The sequence below is a fragment of the Macrobrachium rosenbergii genome, chromosome 2 (assembly GCF_040412425.1).
Source record: "Macrobrachium rosenbergii isolate ZJJX-2024 chromosome 2, ASM4041242v1, whole genome shotgun sequence".
Lineage (NCBI taxonomy): Eukaryota > Metazoa > Arthropoda > Malacostraca > Decapoda > Palaemonidae > Macrobrachium > Macrobrachium rosenbergii.
In genome coordinates, this window is record NC_089742.1 from 70,884,151 (window position 1) to 70,903,778 (window position 19,628).

Below are 19,628 nucleotides of genomic sequence, written 5' to 3' on the forward strand. Positions count from 1 at the left end.
TTTTGGATCTTGCTTATCTTGCTGTCTAAACATTGCAACTCCCTGTTTTCACTGCATTAAGTGCTAAATGGCTATAAGTGCCCTAGTGCTTGGCTTGACAGTATAAATTTTATATTCATCAATCATTCCCTAGCATACAAAAAAATACAAGCACTGTATAGGAAACTGGCTTAAAGATAGTATGTATAGATCAGAGTAACTTACCCAGTACTGTAATTACTTAGCTAAGAGTTTCTACTCGAACAGCAGCTTGAATTTTGAATGGGGAATCAGCTAAGTAATTGCTGGGTAAGTTACTTATATAAAAATGACATTTTTATGATAAAATAAACTTTTATATATACTTACCCAGTAATTAAGAATGGAGCCCACCCTCCTCCCCACGCATGGACATTTGAGCATAAGCAAATTGAGCTATTGGCTGTGTTGTTCCTCTCTCTTACCCCAAAAGTAGGGGAGGGGGCTTTGTCACCTACACTAACAAAAGAATCACCACCGTGGAATTCAAAGTTCAAGCTGCTGTTCAAGTAGAAACTCTTAGTTGAGCAATTATTGGGAAAGTATATATAAAACTTTATTTTATCATAAATATTTCATAATTGTTTACTGGTCAGTCAAGGCAGAAACCTAACACAGGACAGGCATCTGAACTGTGGTTGTCTGAGGTGAGGGACACTGACGAGAGCTTCAGTGACAGGAACTAGGAGCTGGAGACTAAACATTTGAGGCATAGTTGCTCAGCATGTGTAATGGAGGAAGATATTTGAGGTGCTTTTGTATTTTTACAGAAAAAATTTCAGGTATTGGTTTGTTTTTACAGAGGCCAATAGGATTGACAACTGACTGCTGAATTATCTTTGTGACTTTATGGCCTTAGGACTAGTAAGATAGTAGATTGTAACAAGTTCCATTATTAGTTTCCTTATGCCTTCATTTAAACCATTTACTAATGTTCAGTTAGTAGCCATCCAATCTTCAGGCTCCCCAGCACCATCTTTTCATATGAGTAACTGAATTGCATTCATACAATTCACCAGTTTTATTTATCTTCAGTCAGACAAGAATAATGAAGAATTGTGTGTTGACTCAGATAATTAATGATTTAGCATAGATCAAATAAGTAGTTTTTTTGCATTTTATGAAGACATGCAAAAGTAAGAAATTTTTGTTCCATATGTAACCTGTTGGTTTTCTTGAAGTGTCCTCATAACCCTTCCAATTTGTCTCTTTCCCTCTGTATCCACAGCTTATTATTACTTTGATAATGTTTATGACTCAGTCATGGGGCTTGTTCAAGTGCTTTAGGCTTACCAGAGAGGAAGACTTAAAGATTTCTTTTGCCTATTAATGGCTCTTCTCAGCTTATATCACACCATTCCATACAATATAAGATAAGCAAGATGGGGTTTGTGTTCATGGAAAATGAAAATTAAGTAAAATTTTATTGTTTTTATTGGTTCATTATATTGGAAATCCCACTTTCTGCTTTGATAGTTAGGTCAAGTAGACCATGAAGAGAATAGGGCATGCATACCAATTACTTAGGTGCTCACACTTTTGTGATACAGTATTAGTAGGAAACAGTATTGCTGAGATAACATTCTTGGTGGATAGAAATATGGGGTTATAATTAGTGTTGTGAAAAAAAAATTTTTTCATTTCGTGTTTTTTCCTTTTTTTTTCCGGTTTTTTCCTTGCATCCAATTTCTCCATTTTTGAAGACTTTACTTATAGTTACCATAGACTTATTATGTTATATAAGACTCACACCTTCCTTCTAGACTAGAGGATTCATGAAATTAGGATGTTTTGGTATCTATTTTAATATGATTTTTCTCTTCTTTTATTGCTGTATATATATTGAGGTAGAACAGTTTTCTTTTGCGAGATTGGCTAAGTATATCCTGAGCAGTTACGCTAAACTGCAACCAACCCTAACAAAACATCACACAGACAATAATTATTGCATTCTTTTATGGTCATTCTCGGGGCAAAAACATTTGGCTACCTACCATAGGCTACTGTAGCTTACTGGTAGCCTACTGTAGGCTGTAGCCTATGATTTATTGCCTTTCATCAAAGGAAGCCCTTGTACCACCACCAAAAATATGGCATGCAGTAGCCATGCATGTATAGGCTAGTTCTTTTGTCCACTTACCAGGAAAAAACTTCATCGTAATATTTACCGACATTAGTAATCAAAACAAATAAAAAGGTATTAAGTTTAAAGGCAGTTGTCACTGCCAAGTAAACACTGATTACTGTCCTATTCTTTCGTTGTTTAACCCTTAAACGCCTATTGGACGTATCATACGTCGACTAAAATTGTCTGTTGGGTGCCGAGTGGACGTGTTCATACGCCGACTACAAAAAATTTCAACCTTCGGTCAACTTTGACTCGACTGAAATGGTCGAAAAACGCAATTGTAAGCTAAAACTCTTACATTCTAGTAATATTCAATCATGTACCTTCATTTTGCAACAAATTGGAAGTCTCTAGCACAATATTTCGATTTATGGTGAATTTTTGAAAAAACTTTTTTCTTACGCACGGGCGGTAACTCAGCCGAAAATTTCATAAATTCTTTCGTCATTTTGTCGTAATTTTGCACTGTTCTGTATTAGCCGTTACATAAAGTTTTATATATGAAAATGTGCGCAATTTCATGTACAATTTCATGTACAATACAGCAAAATACAACCCATGGTTGTAGCTTTTATCAGTTTGGAAATATTTTCATATAAACCACGATAACTGCCAAAATTTCAACCTTCGGTCAACTTTGACTTGACCGAAATGGTCAAAAAATGCAATTTTAAGCTAAAACTCTTACGATCTAGTAATATTCAATCATTTACCTTAATTTTGCAACCAATTGGAAGTCTCTAGCACAATATTTCGATTTATGGTGAATTTTTTAAAAAAACTTTTTCCTTACGTCCGCGCCAGAAATTCTTTCATCACGTTGTCGTAATGTTTGCACTGTTTTATATTAGTCGTTACATAAAGTTTTATATATGGAAATGTGCGCAATTTCATTTAGAATACAACAGAAAATAACTCATGGTTGTAGCTTTTATCAGTTTTGAAATATTTTCATATAAATCACGATAACTGCCAAAATTTCAAGCTTCGGTCAACTTTAACTCGACCGAAATGGTAAAAAAACGCAATTCTAGTAATATTCAATCATGTACCTTCATTTTGCAACAAACTGGAAGTCTCTAGCACAATATTACAATTTATGGTGAATTTCTGAAAAAAAAATTTTTTTCCTTACGTCTGCGCGTGGTAACTCGGCCGAACATCTCAGAAATTCTTTCGTCATGTTGTCGTAATGTTTGCATTGTTTTACATTAGTTGTTACATAAAATTTTATATACGAAAATGTGCGCAATTTCATGTAGAATACAACAGAAAATAGTTCATGGTTGTAGCTTTTATCAGTTTTGAAATATTTTCACATAAATCACGATAACTGCCAAAATTTCAACCTTCGGTCAACTTTAACTCGACCGAAATGGTAAAAAACGCAATTGTAAGCTAAAACTCTTACATTCTAGTAATATTCAATCATTTACCTTCATTTTGCAATAAATTGAAGTCTCTAGCACAATATTTCAATTTATGGTGATTTTTAAAAAAAACATTTTCCCTTACGTCTGCGCTGGTAACTCGGCTGAACATCTCAGAAATTCTTTCGTCTCGTTGTCGTAATATTTGCACCACTTTAAATTAGTCGTTTTATATATTAGTTTTATATATGAAAATGTGCGCAATTTCATGTACAATACAACAAAAAATAACTCAGGGTTGTAGCTTTTATCAGGCTTGAAATATTTCCATATAAATCACGATAAATAGAAAAAATTCGACTTTCGGTCAACTTTAACTCGACCGAAATGGTCGAAAACTGCAATTGTAAGCTAAAACACTTACAGTCTAGCAATATTCAATCAATTAGCTTCATTTTTCAACAAAAACGGGAAGTCTCTAGCACAATATTTCGATTTATGGTGAATTTAAAAAAATTTTTTACGTCCGCACATTACGAATTCATGCATCATTTTGTGATAATATTTTCTCTGTTGCTTTGATCGTTTTAAAATTTGTTATATACCAAAATCATCGCAATTTAGTGTACAATACAACTAAAAAAATTAACTCATTAGCTTTAACCGTTTTGCTTACAGCGATTTGTATACAATTATATACAAGTTTTTTTTTGCTGTCATATATTCCAATATTTATATATGATAATGATATTTTTTTTCATTTCTGATGGTTGCATACTAAACTTCAGGCAATGACAAAAAAATGAGCCAAAATGAACTCCTAATCTTAAAAACTAAGCGTGCTGTGATTTTTTTGAAAAAAATTTTTTCCGCTTTGGCACTAACTCACTGAACGCCGCTGCATACGTGAGACGTTTTTGTAAATAGGGCTTCAGCGTTAAAGGGTTAATATGTCTAGCCTTCATTTTCACACATAGCATGCCTTATATGTACCCCTACCACAAAATCAAAACCATATATAATAAATATGGCATGTTTTTAAACAATGAATAAAGCCCACATTTTTAGTAAATGTACACAGAATTTCACTAGGATTGTGATATCTTTCACCATATTTATCACCTCTTATAATGAGCACAGTAACCCTCCACCCACTCTCCAAGCACAATAACTGCCCACTGCCATCCTATGCACATTTACTTTGGTTCTGGAACAGAGCTTGTTGATACAAGCATGATACAAGTTTCAGTTGATATTGAATATGTGTTGTACCGTACATACTTTTAAGGAACTGTTGCCAATCATACAGTTTTCATACCTCTGACTCTGATACATTTATGATATAAGTTTCAGTTGAACATGTTTGATACTGAGCACGTATATGTCTTGTATTTCATACATACCTTTAAGGAACTGTTGCCAGTCATGCAATTTTCATACCTCTCTTCCTGTTCAAATGCATCGAAATTGAAATAATTGACCCCAGTACCTCATGGATTCAAGATAAGATTGAAAAATAACAGTAAAACTTGTTTGATAATAAAATTTCAATGTTCAAATGTGAAATATTGAAATTCTAATGATATAAATGTAAGTACTTACCCAAAACACTCTTAATCTCAAAACACTCAAAATCTCAAACAGGTGATGGTTAGATACCATTAGTTTTCCTTACTTTTTTACTTCTCTAGTTTTTATTTTTCACACTAATAGATTTTTCTTTCCAGTGTTAAATTGCCTTGTTACCCAAGCTCTAAGCATACTATAAACACAGTTAGCCATTTTTTGTAGTTTAGGATGCAATAGAGTGTGAATAAATGTTAAAAAAAAATTTTTTTACCTGTTTCTTTCAGACTGTTTTCATGAAAAAATGTTTCCCCCCCAAAAAAAAGGTTTGCAACCCTAGTTGAAATATTGAATATACAAATTCAAGTTTCCCTCTGTCTTCATATTTGCTCATTTTATAGCTACATGTATCTGAATAACAGAGATATCTTTGGTTCTATTTTCCTGAAATTCAGACAAACATTCAGTAACTCATAGAAGATTTTTTGTTGATGTTTTCTAATTTTCTATAACAGGTACTCCACTCTCTAATTATGGGATGGATGAACTTATTGAGATGGCAGGAAAAGAAGCAGAGATATACAGAAATTCTGGTGTAGTATGTTAAGTTTCTTACTGACGTATTGTCGTATATATGTTAATCAGTTAAATGTGAATAGTAACAGTCATAATATTAATTAATGTACAATTTTATGTTGTTGGTAGCAAAAAAACCAGATGAAAATAGAAAACTGACACTGAACATGGACACATTAGGGGATAAGCCTGTGTAAATACAAAAAAATGTGTTTTGTAGACAGATAGCCGAAGAAGTCGACAAAAATCAGAGCAGCTTTTTTACCTTGGAATGAGTATTGTGACAAATGTTGGATAAAGTGTGAAAAGTATTGAAATTTGAGGTCAAAACTGTTGGACATAAAGCTAAAAGTTACTGTTACTAGGTTTAGGTTTTTAGATCCCATATATTCCTTAAAATACATTTATGTGTATAGTAACCCTCAATTATTTGCTATTTGCAGTAATAGGTAAGGGACATATCACTATGTCATATGTGAGGTCATAGGAGCAGTACTAGGCTAGCCTAGGCTTATGCTACCGGTAGGACCACCCAAAATCTTAGGCAAACCTTGGCTCCAATCACTTAAATTATTTGCAGCACAAACATTGTAATAAATTTCTCAGCAACTTCCTCATTGGTATTATGATTTGTCCTGTACACTTCAGCTGTAAATATCAACTTTTTATAATTGGATTTTTTTTATAATCAGACTAGCTGACCAACCCAGCGCTGCCTGGGAAAACTCTGAATGACAACTGATAAATTTTCTCTCTCTCTCTCTCTCTCTCTCTCTCTCTCTCTCTCTCTCTCTCTCTCTCTCTCTCTCTCTCTCTCTCTCTCGTTAAGATAGTTGCTTCAGCATTTTTGACATTTTATATTTTGCCCCTTCTCACCCCCCATTTCTACTGGGGCTGAACTTGGACATAAAGGGCATCAGGAATGACACTATTCATCTCAGTGACCTCGAAAACTATGGATTAGACCCTAATATCTGTCATTTTTGACATTTTATTTTTCACCCCTTCTCACCCCCCCCCTTCCTGTCGGGGCTGAGCTTGGACTTAAAGGGCATTGGAGCATCACTGTTCATCTCAGTAACCTTGAAAACTATGGATTAGACACTAATATCTGTTGTTTTCAGTTATTTTTACATGTCACCCCATTCCCACCCCGAACCCCTTTTGAAGCCATTGATGTCTTACCCCCCCACAACATTCTTTTCCAGATAGTAAGTCATATGTATACTGAAGTGAGGTATGATAAACCTGTAGAGTTTATTTAGTTACAAAGTCTACAGGCAGAACCAGCCCCGTTTCAGGGAAGTCCTTCCCACATCGACCCCCTTTGGTGCCCTTTGGTGCTAGTGGTGTCTTACCCCCCACAGTATTCTTTTCCATATAGTAAGTCATATGTATACCAAGTTTGGTTGAAATTGCTCAATGTGTTTCAGAGTTATGCTGGAACATACATACACACACATACTGTATGTATATCCATTTTTATATATATATTCTCTTTACAAGTGTCCATGGTTTCACTGCATGAAGGATTACAGTGTAGGTCTTACACCAAGCTGTAGTTGTTGAGCAATCTCTCTCCACTTTATCCAGGCTGTAGCTACTTTTTCATATTGTCCTTTGAATTTTGGGCTTACTGCACTATTAAATCTGGCAAATAAACTTTTCATGATAATCAACTTCTTTTACTAACAAAAGTCATGTAATATAGGGTAATTGCAGATTTTTACAAGACAGCTTTGGGCTTTTGTATCCTGGTATAGTTTTGTGTCTTGTAATGGGTATATCAAGTTTCAGTTAACAACATATGTTTTATTAAAAACTGTTGCACCAAAGAATTTTTTTTATTTCAGCAGAAATGGAATTTAAGCAGATAGTAGCAGGTCTGTGGTAGGCTAGTCTTCTGTCTTTATGTGACCCCTATTTGTATATACTGAAATTTTATCATAATGCTATCCAAATGTGAAGAAAGTATTGATTTCTTTCATGTTTGATATCTGAATGAATGTTGGGAAGATATAAAAATTTGTACGTAAGGCTCTCTGTCATGATAGATAGAGTAGTTAACACCTCAAAGAGTATAGCAGATTTAACTTTTATAGGAAATGTTATTTATTCTTGAGTTTTCTCATATTGCATGACACAGTAAGCAAGACTTAAGAGTAAGATTAAAGCCAAGAAATTTCTGAGGTTCCCAGTGAATTAATATATACCATACTTGCATAATGTAGGCTCATATTACTGTACTGTACCATGAACGTATTGTTAGTTCATTCTTTCATCTGTAAACCCATTGAATGCATTGGTAAGGCCATTTTATTTTTACTTTTAGGAGGGTGTTTTAGTTGAAAACATGTTCGACCTACCATATCTTGAAAGATCATCACTTGGGCCAGAAACTGTGGCTTGCATGACACGCATATGTCAGGAAGTTCGTGCCATCGTGCCAAAAGAAATCCCTTGTGGGATTCAGGTAAAAACATTGTTCCTCTTTTATTATTGTTATACTACTATACCGTAATTGGATGAAGTCAGTAAGTAAAGAGACGTATCGTAATTTTATTTAGTCAGTCAGTAAACTAAGGAGACGTGGATTTATACACTAATTCTCCGAAGTCCGACAGAATTTCAAAAACTCACGGCACACGCAGTGGGGCCAGGTGGTTAGTACCCATTCCCGCCGCTGGGAGGCAGGTATCAGGAACCATTCCCGTTTTCTATTCAGATTTTTCTCTGTCGCCGGTACTGTCAACATCTGTTTTCAGTACCTCCGTCTTTGGATTTCGTAAACTCGTTATTTTTCACTTAAGTATTCTATTTGACTTTTGGTTTTTATCACGGCTGCATCGTGATTGGATTGTGAATTGGCATACGCTTTTGTGGACTGTTTTTGGATTTGATTTTGATTGCTCTTTGAATGATGTCTGGATCTAGTTCTGCTAGCTTCAGAGTATGTTGTGTGAATGAGTGTAAGGTGAGGCTACCAAGACTTCGGTAGATCCTCACACTGTATGCACGAGGTGAATATTAAATGATAGCTGCAAGGAGTGTGAGACTTGCCGGATGCAAGCTGGAAGGTGTTTGTTGCCTATATCCGCAAGTTGGAGCGTGATAGGATCTGGAGGTCTTCCTCCAGGAGTGCTAGTAGAGTAAGGATATTTATTCCTCTCCTGTAAACCCGAGCTTCTCGGGGGGAAAGCAATTAGATCCAAATTTAAGACAACAATTTGGAGCGGAAGGTGATACTTTCGCCTAATTTATTTTTGTCAAGTACTTGCTTCGGCAGTACTTATACTAAAATTGGAACGTTACAAATTATAAACACCATCCGTGCTCTGGAATCGAAAGTGATTTCTCTTTAAAGTGCAGTAAGTGTTGTGATCCCCCTAGTGCAGTGGAGGGGGCGTCAGATCGGCCGTATAATGCCTCTAGGCCTGGACCTCTGTCGGACTCCCAGGACTTTGGGAGTGGGCAAGTCGAAAGCCTCAAGAGGGTTACGCGGACCCCCACCGATCTGGCGTCCCTTCGGCAGGACCTGTTGACGCTTCCCAGGCTGCCAAGGATCGTGCGCGTGCACGTATCCTGAAGGACTGCTTCTCGTCCTCTCAGATCGGCCCCATAACGCTTCTAGGCCTGGACCTCTGTCGGACTCCCAGGACTCAGGGAATGGACATGTCGAAAGCCACAAGAGGTTACGGGGGCTTCCCACCGATCTGGCGTCCCCTTCGCAGGATCTGTTGACGCTTCTCAGGCTGCCAAGGATTGTGCTCGTGCACGTATCCTGAAGGTTTGCTTCTCGTCCTCCGAGGTGTCCTCCCCATGCAAGGGGTGGAACTCTCGGAAGGACTCTCGCCCGCTTTAGAGAAGCTTCAGAGAAGAGGACGCTTCACGTCCTCTTTCTCAAGGCGTATTTTTTGTCTTCTTTGAGTGTTTCGACGCTTTTCCATCGGCTGCAGCGTGACGCTCCAGCAAGCAGCTATCCTGGGCGCTTCTTTAGCTGCTCGTCAGGACGCCCTCTCGCTGCCGTGACACGACGCCGGATGGATGCTCGACAGGACGCTCATCAGGACTTCTCTTTGGTTGCTCGTCGTGACTCTTCAGAGCAATCAAAGACCGCTCGCTGGATCGCCATCGTGGCGATCGGCTGCAGCCTGACGCTCCGCAAGCAGCTATCCTGGACGCTTCTGTAGCTGCTCGTCAGGACGCTCCTCTTGCTGCCGTGCAGGACGCTCGGCTGGACGCTCGGCAGGACGCTCATCAGGACGCCTCTTTGGTTGTTCAACGTGACGCTTCAGAGCAATCAAAGACTGCGGGAATCGAAGCTCCCCATCTGCGTGTTGCACCGCAAGGTCTTCGTTCTCCCAAGGACTTGGGAGACTCTCTGGTTTCTTCCATTGAAGAGAGAGAAGTCTCTTGTGAGTCGGAGCCTGCAGACCTTGAGCAGCCTCCTACTTCCTCGTCTACGGTCTACCAGGTGTTAGCCGGTCTTCTCAAGGACTTGTTTGGCGACAAGTTCAAACCCTCGGCTCCTCTCTCTCTCCTTCTTCAGTTAACTTCGTCCAAGACGATGAGAGCGTCGGGGTTTGTTAAGATGACTTCGTCTCTGGCGACGAAGAAGGCCTTCAAGAAGGTTAACACCTGGATTGAGGAAAGAAAGACCCAAGGCAAGACTTCTTTTACCCTGCCTCCGTCCAAGCTTTGCGACAAGGCAGGTTTGTGGTACTAGACCGGAGAGGACGTCGGCTCAAGTGTTCCTTCGTCGTCCCAGGGGTCTTCGCTACCTTGGTCGACGCGCCTAGAAGGTCCTTCCTATCTACAACCAAAGTGTCGTGGACTTTGTCGGAGACGGATCTCCATTTGAAGGGACTTTTTCGTCCCATGGAAGTCTTTTATTTCATGGACTGGTGTTTGGGACTCTAGACGTTAAGATTAGAAGTTCCTTCTCTATCAGCCTGAGGGAGCTGTCCAGCGTCTTGATCTGCTTGGACAAGGCCGTCAGGGATGACTCGGAGGAACTGGCTTCCCTCTTTTGTACGGGCCTCTTGAAGAAGAGGGCCTTGTACTGTAACTTTACACTAAGTCAGTTTCTCCGTCGCAGAGGGCAGAATTGCTGTTCGCCCCCAGTTGTCGAGCCATCTCTTCCCCTGTCTTTGATCAAGGATCTCGCCGCCAGCTTGAAGGAGAAGGCCACTCAAGATCTCTTGGCCCACTCGTCAAACGCCCGGCAGTCCCTTTGTCGTCGTCGTCGGGTCAGACCTCCAGGAAACAGAAGCCCTTTCATAGAGGAGCTTCTTCCTATAGATCCTCTCCCCGAGGAAGAGGTCTTTCCAGAGGCGGAGCCCCGCCTAAACCTAGGGGCAAGAAGTGACCTGCAGCGCCTCCAGACGCCTGTAGGAGCCAGGCTTCTTTCGTTTGCGGGAGCCTGGAGAGCAAGAGGGGCGGACTCCTGGTCCCTCCTAATTATCGAGAGAGGATGCAAGATCCCCTTTCTCGACACGCCACATCTGTGCACGTCGCCCAGGGATTTGTCGCCCTTCTACCATCAAGAGAAGCAACAGCCCCTTTTCGAGTTATTAGTGCAAATGCTCGAGAAAAAAGCTGTGGAGCTAGTCCTGGAGCTGGACTCCCCAGGATTCTTCTGCCGACTGTTCCTAGTTCCGAAGCAGTCGGAAGGATGGAGATCAGTCCTAGATGTCAGCGGACTGAACCGCTTCATGGCGAAGGGAAAAGTTCACGATGGAGACGTCCTAGTCTGTTCTAGGAGCATTTAGACCAGGAGATTGGTTGTCTCGCTGGACCTTCGGGACACCTTCTTTCACGTCCCCATACATCCCCAGTCGAGGAAGTTCCTGAGGTTTGTATCGGGGACGAGTGTTCCAATTCAGAGCTCTTTGCTTCGGGATAAGCACAGCCCCTATAATCTTCACGATCATCATGAAAAATGTGGCGAGATGGCTTCACTTAGCGGGCATACGAATCTCGCTTTACCTGGACGATTGGCTCATTCGAGCCTCTTCGCAGTCAAAATGTCTGGAGGACCTGAAATCGACTTTGAAGTTGACGAAGTCCCTAGGACTTTTAGTAAACGTGTTCTGGGGATTCAGATGGAAGTCCCCATCTGATCCCAGACGCAGTCCATCCTAGTGTTCTGGGGATTCAGATGGATTCAGTGGCATTTTCAAGAAGTTTTTCCGTCCCAGGAACGGCAGCAGATGCTTTTTCCTGGAAAAACTCATCCTACCTGGGAAAGGAAACATGCCCGGTGAGGGAATGGTTGAGTTTGCTGGGGACCATTTCCTCGCTGGAGAAGTTTGTTTCCCTGGGAAGACTGCATCTCAGACCCTCCAGTTTTTCCTGGCTTAAAACTGGATAAACTAGGAGGATCTAAAAGAAATAGGATCCAAAATGGCCCTGAATAATCTCCCATAAAACTCAAGGATCTCCTGAGGTGGTGGCTCGACGATTTTCAAAGTTGGCAGAAGAGGTTTCTCTGACCTTCAGAGCCCCCGTCGACCTGTAGTGTTGTTTTCCGACGCGTCCAGGGAGGGATGAGGAGCAACACTAGGGGGGAAGGAAGTGTCAGGCACCTGGAGAGGGGAACAGGTGTCCTGGCACATCAATCTCAAAGAGTTTAGGGCGATTCTGCTGGCCCTGCTTTTTCTTCGAGAGCCAAGCTTCAGGCCGAGTGATACAGGTAAACTCGGACAACACCACAGCCCTGGCATACCTCAAGAAACAGGGAGGAACTCACTCCCGGTCCCTGTTTGTACTGGCGTAGGATTTCCTGCTTTGGGCGCATGCTCGGGGTATCACGATCCTTACGAGGTTCGTGGCAGGAGTGGAGAATGTCCACGAGGACCTTCTCAGTCGGCAGCGTCATCTTCCGCCGACCGAGTGGACCCTTCATGAGGAGGTGTGTCAGGAGCTGTGGAGATTATGAGGAAGTCCCTTGGTGGATCTCTTCACGACATCCAGGACAAGGAGGCTTCCTCTATACTGCTCTCCCGTACTAGATCCAGGAGCAGTAGCGGTAGATGCCCTCGTCTGGGATTGGAAGGGATTGGATCTTTACGCCTTTCCTCCCTTCAAGATTCTGGGGGAGGTCATCAGGAAGTTCGCAGCGCCGGAAGGGACGCCAATGATGTTGATCACCCCCTTTTGGCCAGCGGCAGGGTGGTTCACAGAGGTCATGACCTTCCTGGTGGACTTCCCAAGAGCGCTTCCCCTTAGAACCGATCTGCTCAGACAGCCCCACTTCAAAAGGTACCACAAAACCTCCCCGCTCTGAGTCTGACTGCGTTCAGACTATCACGAAATTGGCGAGAGCGAGGGGTTTTTCATGAGCAGTGGCAAGGGCTATCGCCGGCGCCAGGAGACCCTCCTCCAATTTGGTGTACCAATCTTAGTGGGCCAATTTCAGGAAAGGGTGCAGAAGCAAGGGGATTTTCCTCAACCTCGATCTCTGTGCCTCAGATAGCAGACTTCCTTCTTCATCTTGGGGAGAAGGAAAAGCTGGCAGTCTCGACAATTAAAGGACGTTGAAATGTGCTCTCGGCAGTCTTCAGACATAGAGTTTTAGACTTAACCGACAATAAGGATCTTCACGATCTCTTGAGGTCCTTTGAGACTTCTAAGGTACCTCATCCGTGGACGCCTTCCTAGAACCTGGATATCGTCCTAGAATTTTTGAAGTCGGTTACATTCGAGCCTCTTCATTCGGCATCGCCCAGGAATGTGACAAGGAAGGCTTTTTTCCTAACTGCTCTGGCGACAACGAAGAGAGTTAGTGAAGTTCAAGCCATCAACAAGCACATAGACTTTAGAGGGCATAAGGCCTTATGCTCCCTTAGCCCTATGTTTCTCGCCAAGAACGAGAACCCTTCTACCCCTTGGCCCAAGAGTTTTGAGATCAAGGATATAGCAGAAATTCTTGGGCAAGAATAAGAGAGAGTCCTGTGCCCTGTCAGGGCTCTCAATTTCTTCTTAGATAGGACGAAAGGAGGCAGAGGCCCGTCGGACAATTTGTGGTGTTCTGTCAAAGGCCGGACTTTCCGATGTCCAAGAATGCTCTGACATTCTTTTTAAGAAGTACGTTCAGGGAGGCTCATTCTACCTGCCAAGACAGCGACATGAGACTCCTGAAAGTCAAGGCTCACTTAGTGAGAGCTATCGCGACCTCGGTGGCTTTCCAGAAGAACATGTCCCTTAGCGATCTTCTGGGTACCACCTTCTGGCGAAGCGATTCGGTGTTCGCTTCACATTTCTTGCGGGACGTGAAGACGACATACGAAAACTGCTACTCGCTAGGACCATACGTTTCCGCATGCTTGGGGGCAGAGAGCAATACTCTTCCTATCCTTTAGAGGTTAGGAAGTATTTTTTAATCTTGATTTTGTGTTTTTATGGTTGTTGGGTTAGCCACCGGAGGTGGACATCCCAGTCTTTAGCTTATACTAAGTTTTATTACTTAGATAGGCTTGGTCAGGTGGTTGGTCGTTGCTCCTTTTGCCCTCACAGTATGGTCTTATGATCTAGTCTCATTGTGGTCACACCCCCGTGGACAGATCATCTAGAACTCACCAGCTATATAGGTCACTACCTTGCTGGAGACTCTAGTAAAGCAGAAGCAGGCTTGGGTGACAGTATCACGAAGTCAGCTATGCTAACAGGTAAGGAACCAAGGCGTCAATCGCCTACATATTTTTGTTTCCTAAATCCTATTCTGTCTCTTCCCACCTCCAATGGTGGGATTCAGCTATATATATATCTGACAGGTAAGTCTCATGAACAAAATGATATTTTAATAATAAAATAAAGTTTGTTCATACTTACCTGGCAGATATATATAATCATAGTGCCCACCCTCCTCCCCAGGAGACAGTGGCACTAGAAAATCTGAATAGAAAACGGGAATGGTTCCTGATACCGCCTCCCAGCGGCGGGAATGGGTACTAACCACCTGGCCCACTGCGTGTGCCGTGAGTTTTTGAAATTCTGTCGGACTTCGGAGAATACAGCTATATATATATCTGCCAGGTAAGTATGAACAAACTTTATTTTATTATTAAATGACCATCTTTTCCAAGGTTGTGTGAACAGATTTGATTTGTGGTGTGAACTACTTTTTGACTAAAAAGATGCCTGTCAGAATAAATATAATAACCAAAAGGACATCTGTAACAGTTGAAGCATCTGTCAGTCACACATTCTAACTTCACAGTAAACATTTGCAAATCCTGTTAAGGGAAATGAACTGAGGTAAATGTATTTGGTTTTCCTTGAATGGTTACCGACAAGATGCCAAAATCAAAGTATCATATTTCATTAAGGGATCAAATCTGAATGAATGATTCTTAATCAGTCTGTGCAAATAGAATGATTTTTATTGAAGTTTTTCTAATCATGCATCATCTTCCTCGCAGCTGATTCCCTAGTTGGGGTCACTGTCACTCATCATCTCCTCTCGTCATCATGTACCCAAACCATCTCCAGCTTGACTCTTGGACTTTTTTGACATGTCAGTGACTTTTGCTAATCCCCTTATGTATTCATTTCTTTTCCAATCTCTTCTCTTCATTCCATCCATATGAGCATCCTCATTTCTACCAGATCTAACTTATTCTGTTTTATTTTTTTTAATAGTGCTGGTTGTAGCATTACAAATAGCAAGTTTTACCACTACCTAATGTATCTCTCCATCTAGCTTGAATTCAGTGGTTAACTTCTAACCTCTTCATCTGTGTCACCCTCTGCATCTACTGTATTATCAAGCCCTGATGCTTAAACACTCTTGATATTACTTTTCCCAGCTTAATCATGGATTGCTGGTCATCATTTATCCAATTTGTCACGTGTTCAGTGTTTGTTTGACTATCTACATGCCATACTTTGTAATGCATATCTCTGCCTATCTAGGTTTGTCTTTAGCTCCTCTCCAGTTTCTGCCTTCAAATCCTTGGTTATTATATCCAGCACAATATTGAATAAGTAGGGTCTCAGTGCTGATTCCTGTTGTAGCCCTACCAGGATTTGGAAGCTGCTAGTCATCCCTACCATAATTTTCACGGAGGTTGCACGTTTTTGTACATTTCCGTAGTTTTTACTAATATATATCACTTTTCTGGTGCCTACCACTCCCTCAAATTTCTCCACTGTACTTCTCCATTACCTGATGTACAGAGGATATTCTGTCATTTGTACCAATCCCATTCATAAAGCCTAGTTGCGGTCTTCCAATCTTGACTTTGTTTCTCCTGTGTACCTCAGTAGCACCGTTTTCAAGTTCACAAGACAGAACAATACTACAGTAATTCCTTTTCTTTCTTCCTTACTTGCACTGCTGTAGTATAAGTTTGTAACCTTACACCAGTTCCTTTGCCATTGCACACACACAGCACATCTTTCCTAACTTTCATTAGGTCTCAATTGCAGAGCCCCTCCCTGTCATGCACCTATGTTTTAACATTCCAAATCTCTGAGGTTGAATTTGTTTTAATTGCACCAGCTCTTACGTAGTAGCCGTTGCATGGCCACAGAGTTAGAGCAGCTTATATGTAGGTTTCTCATTGCATAATTTGTTATATGGATGGATGCCCTTCTTGGTTCCAACTCCTTGTGTTGGCTTGAGAAAGATTAAAAAGCGTAATTATTGCAATATTAAACTTTTATAATAAATAGTTATATAAAAATTTCATAGAAGAGGCATTACTGAAATTAGCATTTATTCAGCATGTAGTATGTAGTATATTATCTTTGAACGTGGAGAAGGATGTGCATGAAACAGAATCACAAAACTCATAGTGTTAGTGGAACTATTGTAAATGCTAATAAAACAACGATTTATGATGTAGTTTAATAGACATGTAAATATGGTGATGATCTCTTGTAATTTTTAATTATGTTTTTATGAACAGTAACCCTAAAGAAAATAATTGAGAGGGTTATGTGTTAGCAGATCCTTGCTGGAGGAAACCAAGAGGCATTGGCTGTAAGTAAGGCTTGTGGATTACAGTTCATTCGGGCAGAGTGCTTCGTATTTTCACATGTCGCAGATGAGGGTATCATGAATGGCTGTGCTGGTCATCTGCTTCGATACCGACACACAATAGGGGCTGAGGATGTTATGGTCTTTACAGACATTAAGAAAAAACACAGGTAAGCCATGTATTTGAAGATGACCTAGTTAACTTGATTCTTTGGAATAATGATAATGAAGACTGTAGTTGGTTTAATCAGACCACTTGATGACAAGTTTCAACTCAAGTGGGACTCACCAAAAAACATAAAACATATATTATATCAAGAGAATTATATATTGTCTGTATGATTTGCAAAAGAAAATGTTGATAACAAAGTTGTGAAGAGTACAGTGGGTCCATACTTAGTCGCGGATCGGCAATCACAGGATCATGGCTGTGTTGCTTATATTTAAATATATTGCAGGAAATTCACTACTTCACAGATATTGAAACGCTGCATTTGTTGGCCTTGGGATGAACATTTTTCAAAAGACAAAAATACATTTTACAGTACATATTGATTAATGTATTTTGCCGTGTTTACACTAATATTACAGTAAGGTACTGTAATCAGTACAGTAAATAATTTTTTTTATCATAAATGTATTATTTCAAGAAAATACTAACATAAAATTATGTATGAAGATCGCTGTGAAGTAAGCAAACCTACCATTCGTTCATACGTATGTATTGTTAAGTATGTATTAACAGTAGTTACACACCGTTCTACAAACTACCCACATATTTTAGATGTGCTCTAAACTCATCCTAAAACACTTTACTATACTGTACTCTGATATCATTTCAAAATCATCTTACAGAACACGAAAAAATCAATAAATGCACAGTTGCGCAGTACAGGATGCGCAAAGCATACGATGCGTAGTTGACCTACCCTCACGTGATTCTCTGGTAAGATTTAAAGTGTAGTGTTTGTGGCGAGTTTTAATGGGCTGCTTTCCCCATTATGCTTATCCAGCTGGGATTGCAGCTTGCCGAGTAATAATGATAATGATAATGATAAAAATACAGTGAGTGTTGTTAGTTTCTGAGTTATAGTAGGCTAGTATACAAGTGCAGTTGCACTTTTGCATATGGTGAAGACCCAAATGCTTGGTTGAAATTATGAAAATATCTTAGGGAAAATATCCTATTTAAGTAAAATAAACCAGCCAACATTTAAATCATTGACTAGAAACACATCTATTATTTCTGGCTACACAGTACACTTATACAGGTATAAAATACTTGCTTGCTACCATTTTGGTAGGAAAAACTGCAATTAAAAAAATTGGAAATATCAATAAAAATAGAGAATAAATAAAGTCTTACCTGCTGAACCCACCTTGTAAGTTAAAGAGTATGACTTGATACTTATGATATTGCATAGTCCCTTTCATCCCACTCACAGGGTTGAAGCAGTAAATAGAGAACACAATATAATGCTGGCAAATCCTTTTCTGCAAGTGAATAGAATAAAAAAGACAGTATAAAATAGAAACTAAATAAAACCTATCCTGTGAAAACCATTGGACACTTTAATATTTGAGAGAGAGAGTTTTGAAAAGTAATGCTCGGTGTTATTTCTCTTTCTCTTTCCACCTCAGCTGCCACTGACAGCAGTTGACTACTATTTAGGTACCAAAATGATTTCTTACATCAGCAGAGCCACATAGAATATCAGGGAAACACCCTTATCATCCCTACACATCCCTCACAGGAATTGAACATTGTTTGAGAGATAGTAAGTGAAGGAGAGAGGACCTAAGGTATTATAGAGAAAGAGAAATAACTGCTAGATACTTCACAGTTTGAAATAAGAAGGGTGATAACCATTGTCTATTTAGAGGAAAATATTAATATCCTAGAGATATATAACTCAGACCAGATTCACCAGAAGATGACAGACTTATATTCAAAACTATAAAAAGTACTGCCTGTAGATGAAATCAGTTCATTGATAAGAAGGTCATAGATAAGCTAGAGCATAACAATAAAAATAATGGAAGAAAAGACAAAGTGCCCTGTAAGCTCAAAATTTGAGGGAGTGGTAATCAGTCATATAAAGTAGAGTTCATGGAATTCTAACAGTTTACTAGACTGCCAGTATCACAATGGATCCATGACATCTAAACTTACAAAATGTACTTGCAGGAAAAGTGAAAGAAAATTCAGAGTTCACAAAGCTTCCATCTGTTTTTCAAGACATGATCACAGAAAAAGATGAAAGCTCAGTGAATTTTGAATTTTCCTTCACTTCTCCTGTTAGTACATTTTGTATTGTCTACTGGAGTTAAGCTAATACAGCCAATATGATATAGAGGATATCTTGCCCAAAATATGAAGATAGTAGGATGAAATCTCTCATATGTTCTAAAGGATAAACAGAAGAAAATTATCCCAAAGACTACAGAGTTTAGTAAAGTAGCAGCAGTGATTTATGACAAGAATGCCTGACTGGAAAGATGATGCTCTGAGTCTTTCTTTCTTTCTTGTTTTTAAATCTCCAGATGAAAACCCATATGGAATGAGTCAACATTATAAACCAAAGAGGGCTCCAAAGGAAAATTGACCTGCAGAGGGAGACAAGTTATAGGAAAAGATGATAAATAAATAAATATGACAGAATAGAAATAAAACTGATACACCTGAGTAGTATAAACCTGCTACTGCAGAAGATACTCTTTGTAGCAGCAGCCTGTGTAGCGTTTTGAGCAAAAATAACTAGGTCAGGTAAAGAAGAGTGCAGAGGATGCTTGTTGTTGTAGTACATTTTAGGCAGCAAACATAATGAACTTATTGAGGAGCTTCTGCCCATGCAAGGCAGTAAAGAAAATATTTTGGGCTTACTGGTAGAGGAATTAGAAAGGTGAAGTTTCCTCTCCAATTTCCTCTCCTAACATGGAAACTTGTTGCTTTTGAGGGTAGTAGAAAATGTCAGTGCTACATATT

The 19,628-nt window shown here is 39.9% G+C and overlaps 1 protein-coding gene across 14 annotated transcripts in view; it reads left to right on the top strand.

The window, feature by feature from the left end:
- LOC136848194 (uncharacterized protein F13E9.13, mitochondrial) overlaps window positions 1-19,628 on the top strand; it is a 122,502-nt gene that overhangs the window by 36,992 nt on the left and 65,882 nt on the right. For 9 of the 14 annotated variants that reach the window (XR_010855976.1, XM_067120516.1, XM_067120561.1 and 6 more), the window contains exons 3-5: window positions 5,598-5,680; window positions 7,991-8,131; window positions 16,613-16,812. Coding sequence is in view for 13 of the 14 variants with exons in the window: in XM_067120516.1 (XP_066976617.1) it covers window positions 5,598-5,680; window positions 7,991-8,131; window positions 16,613-16,812 (424 nt within the window). In the remaining variant the exon portion in view is untranslated. The remainder of the gene's footprint in view (window positions 1-5,597; window positions 5,681-7,990; window positions 8,132-16,612; window positions 16,813-19,628) is intronic. The other 5 variants (XM_067120591.1, XM_067120584.1, XM_067120614.1 and 2 more) reach the window with 1 other exon arrangement.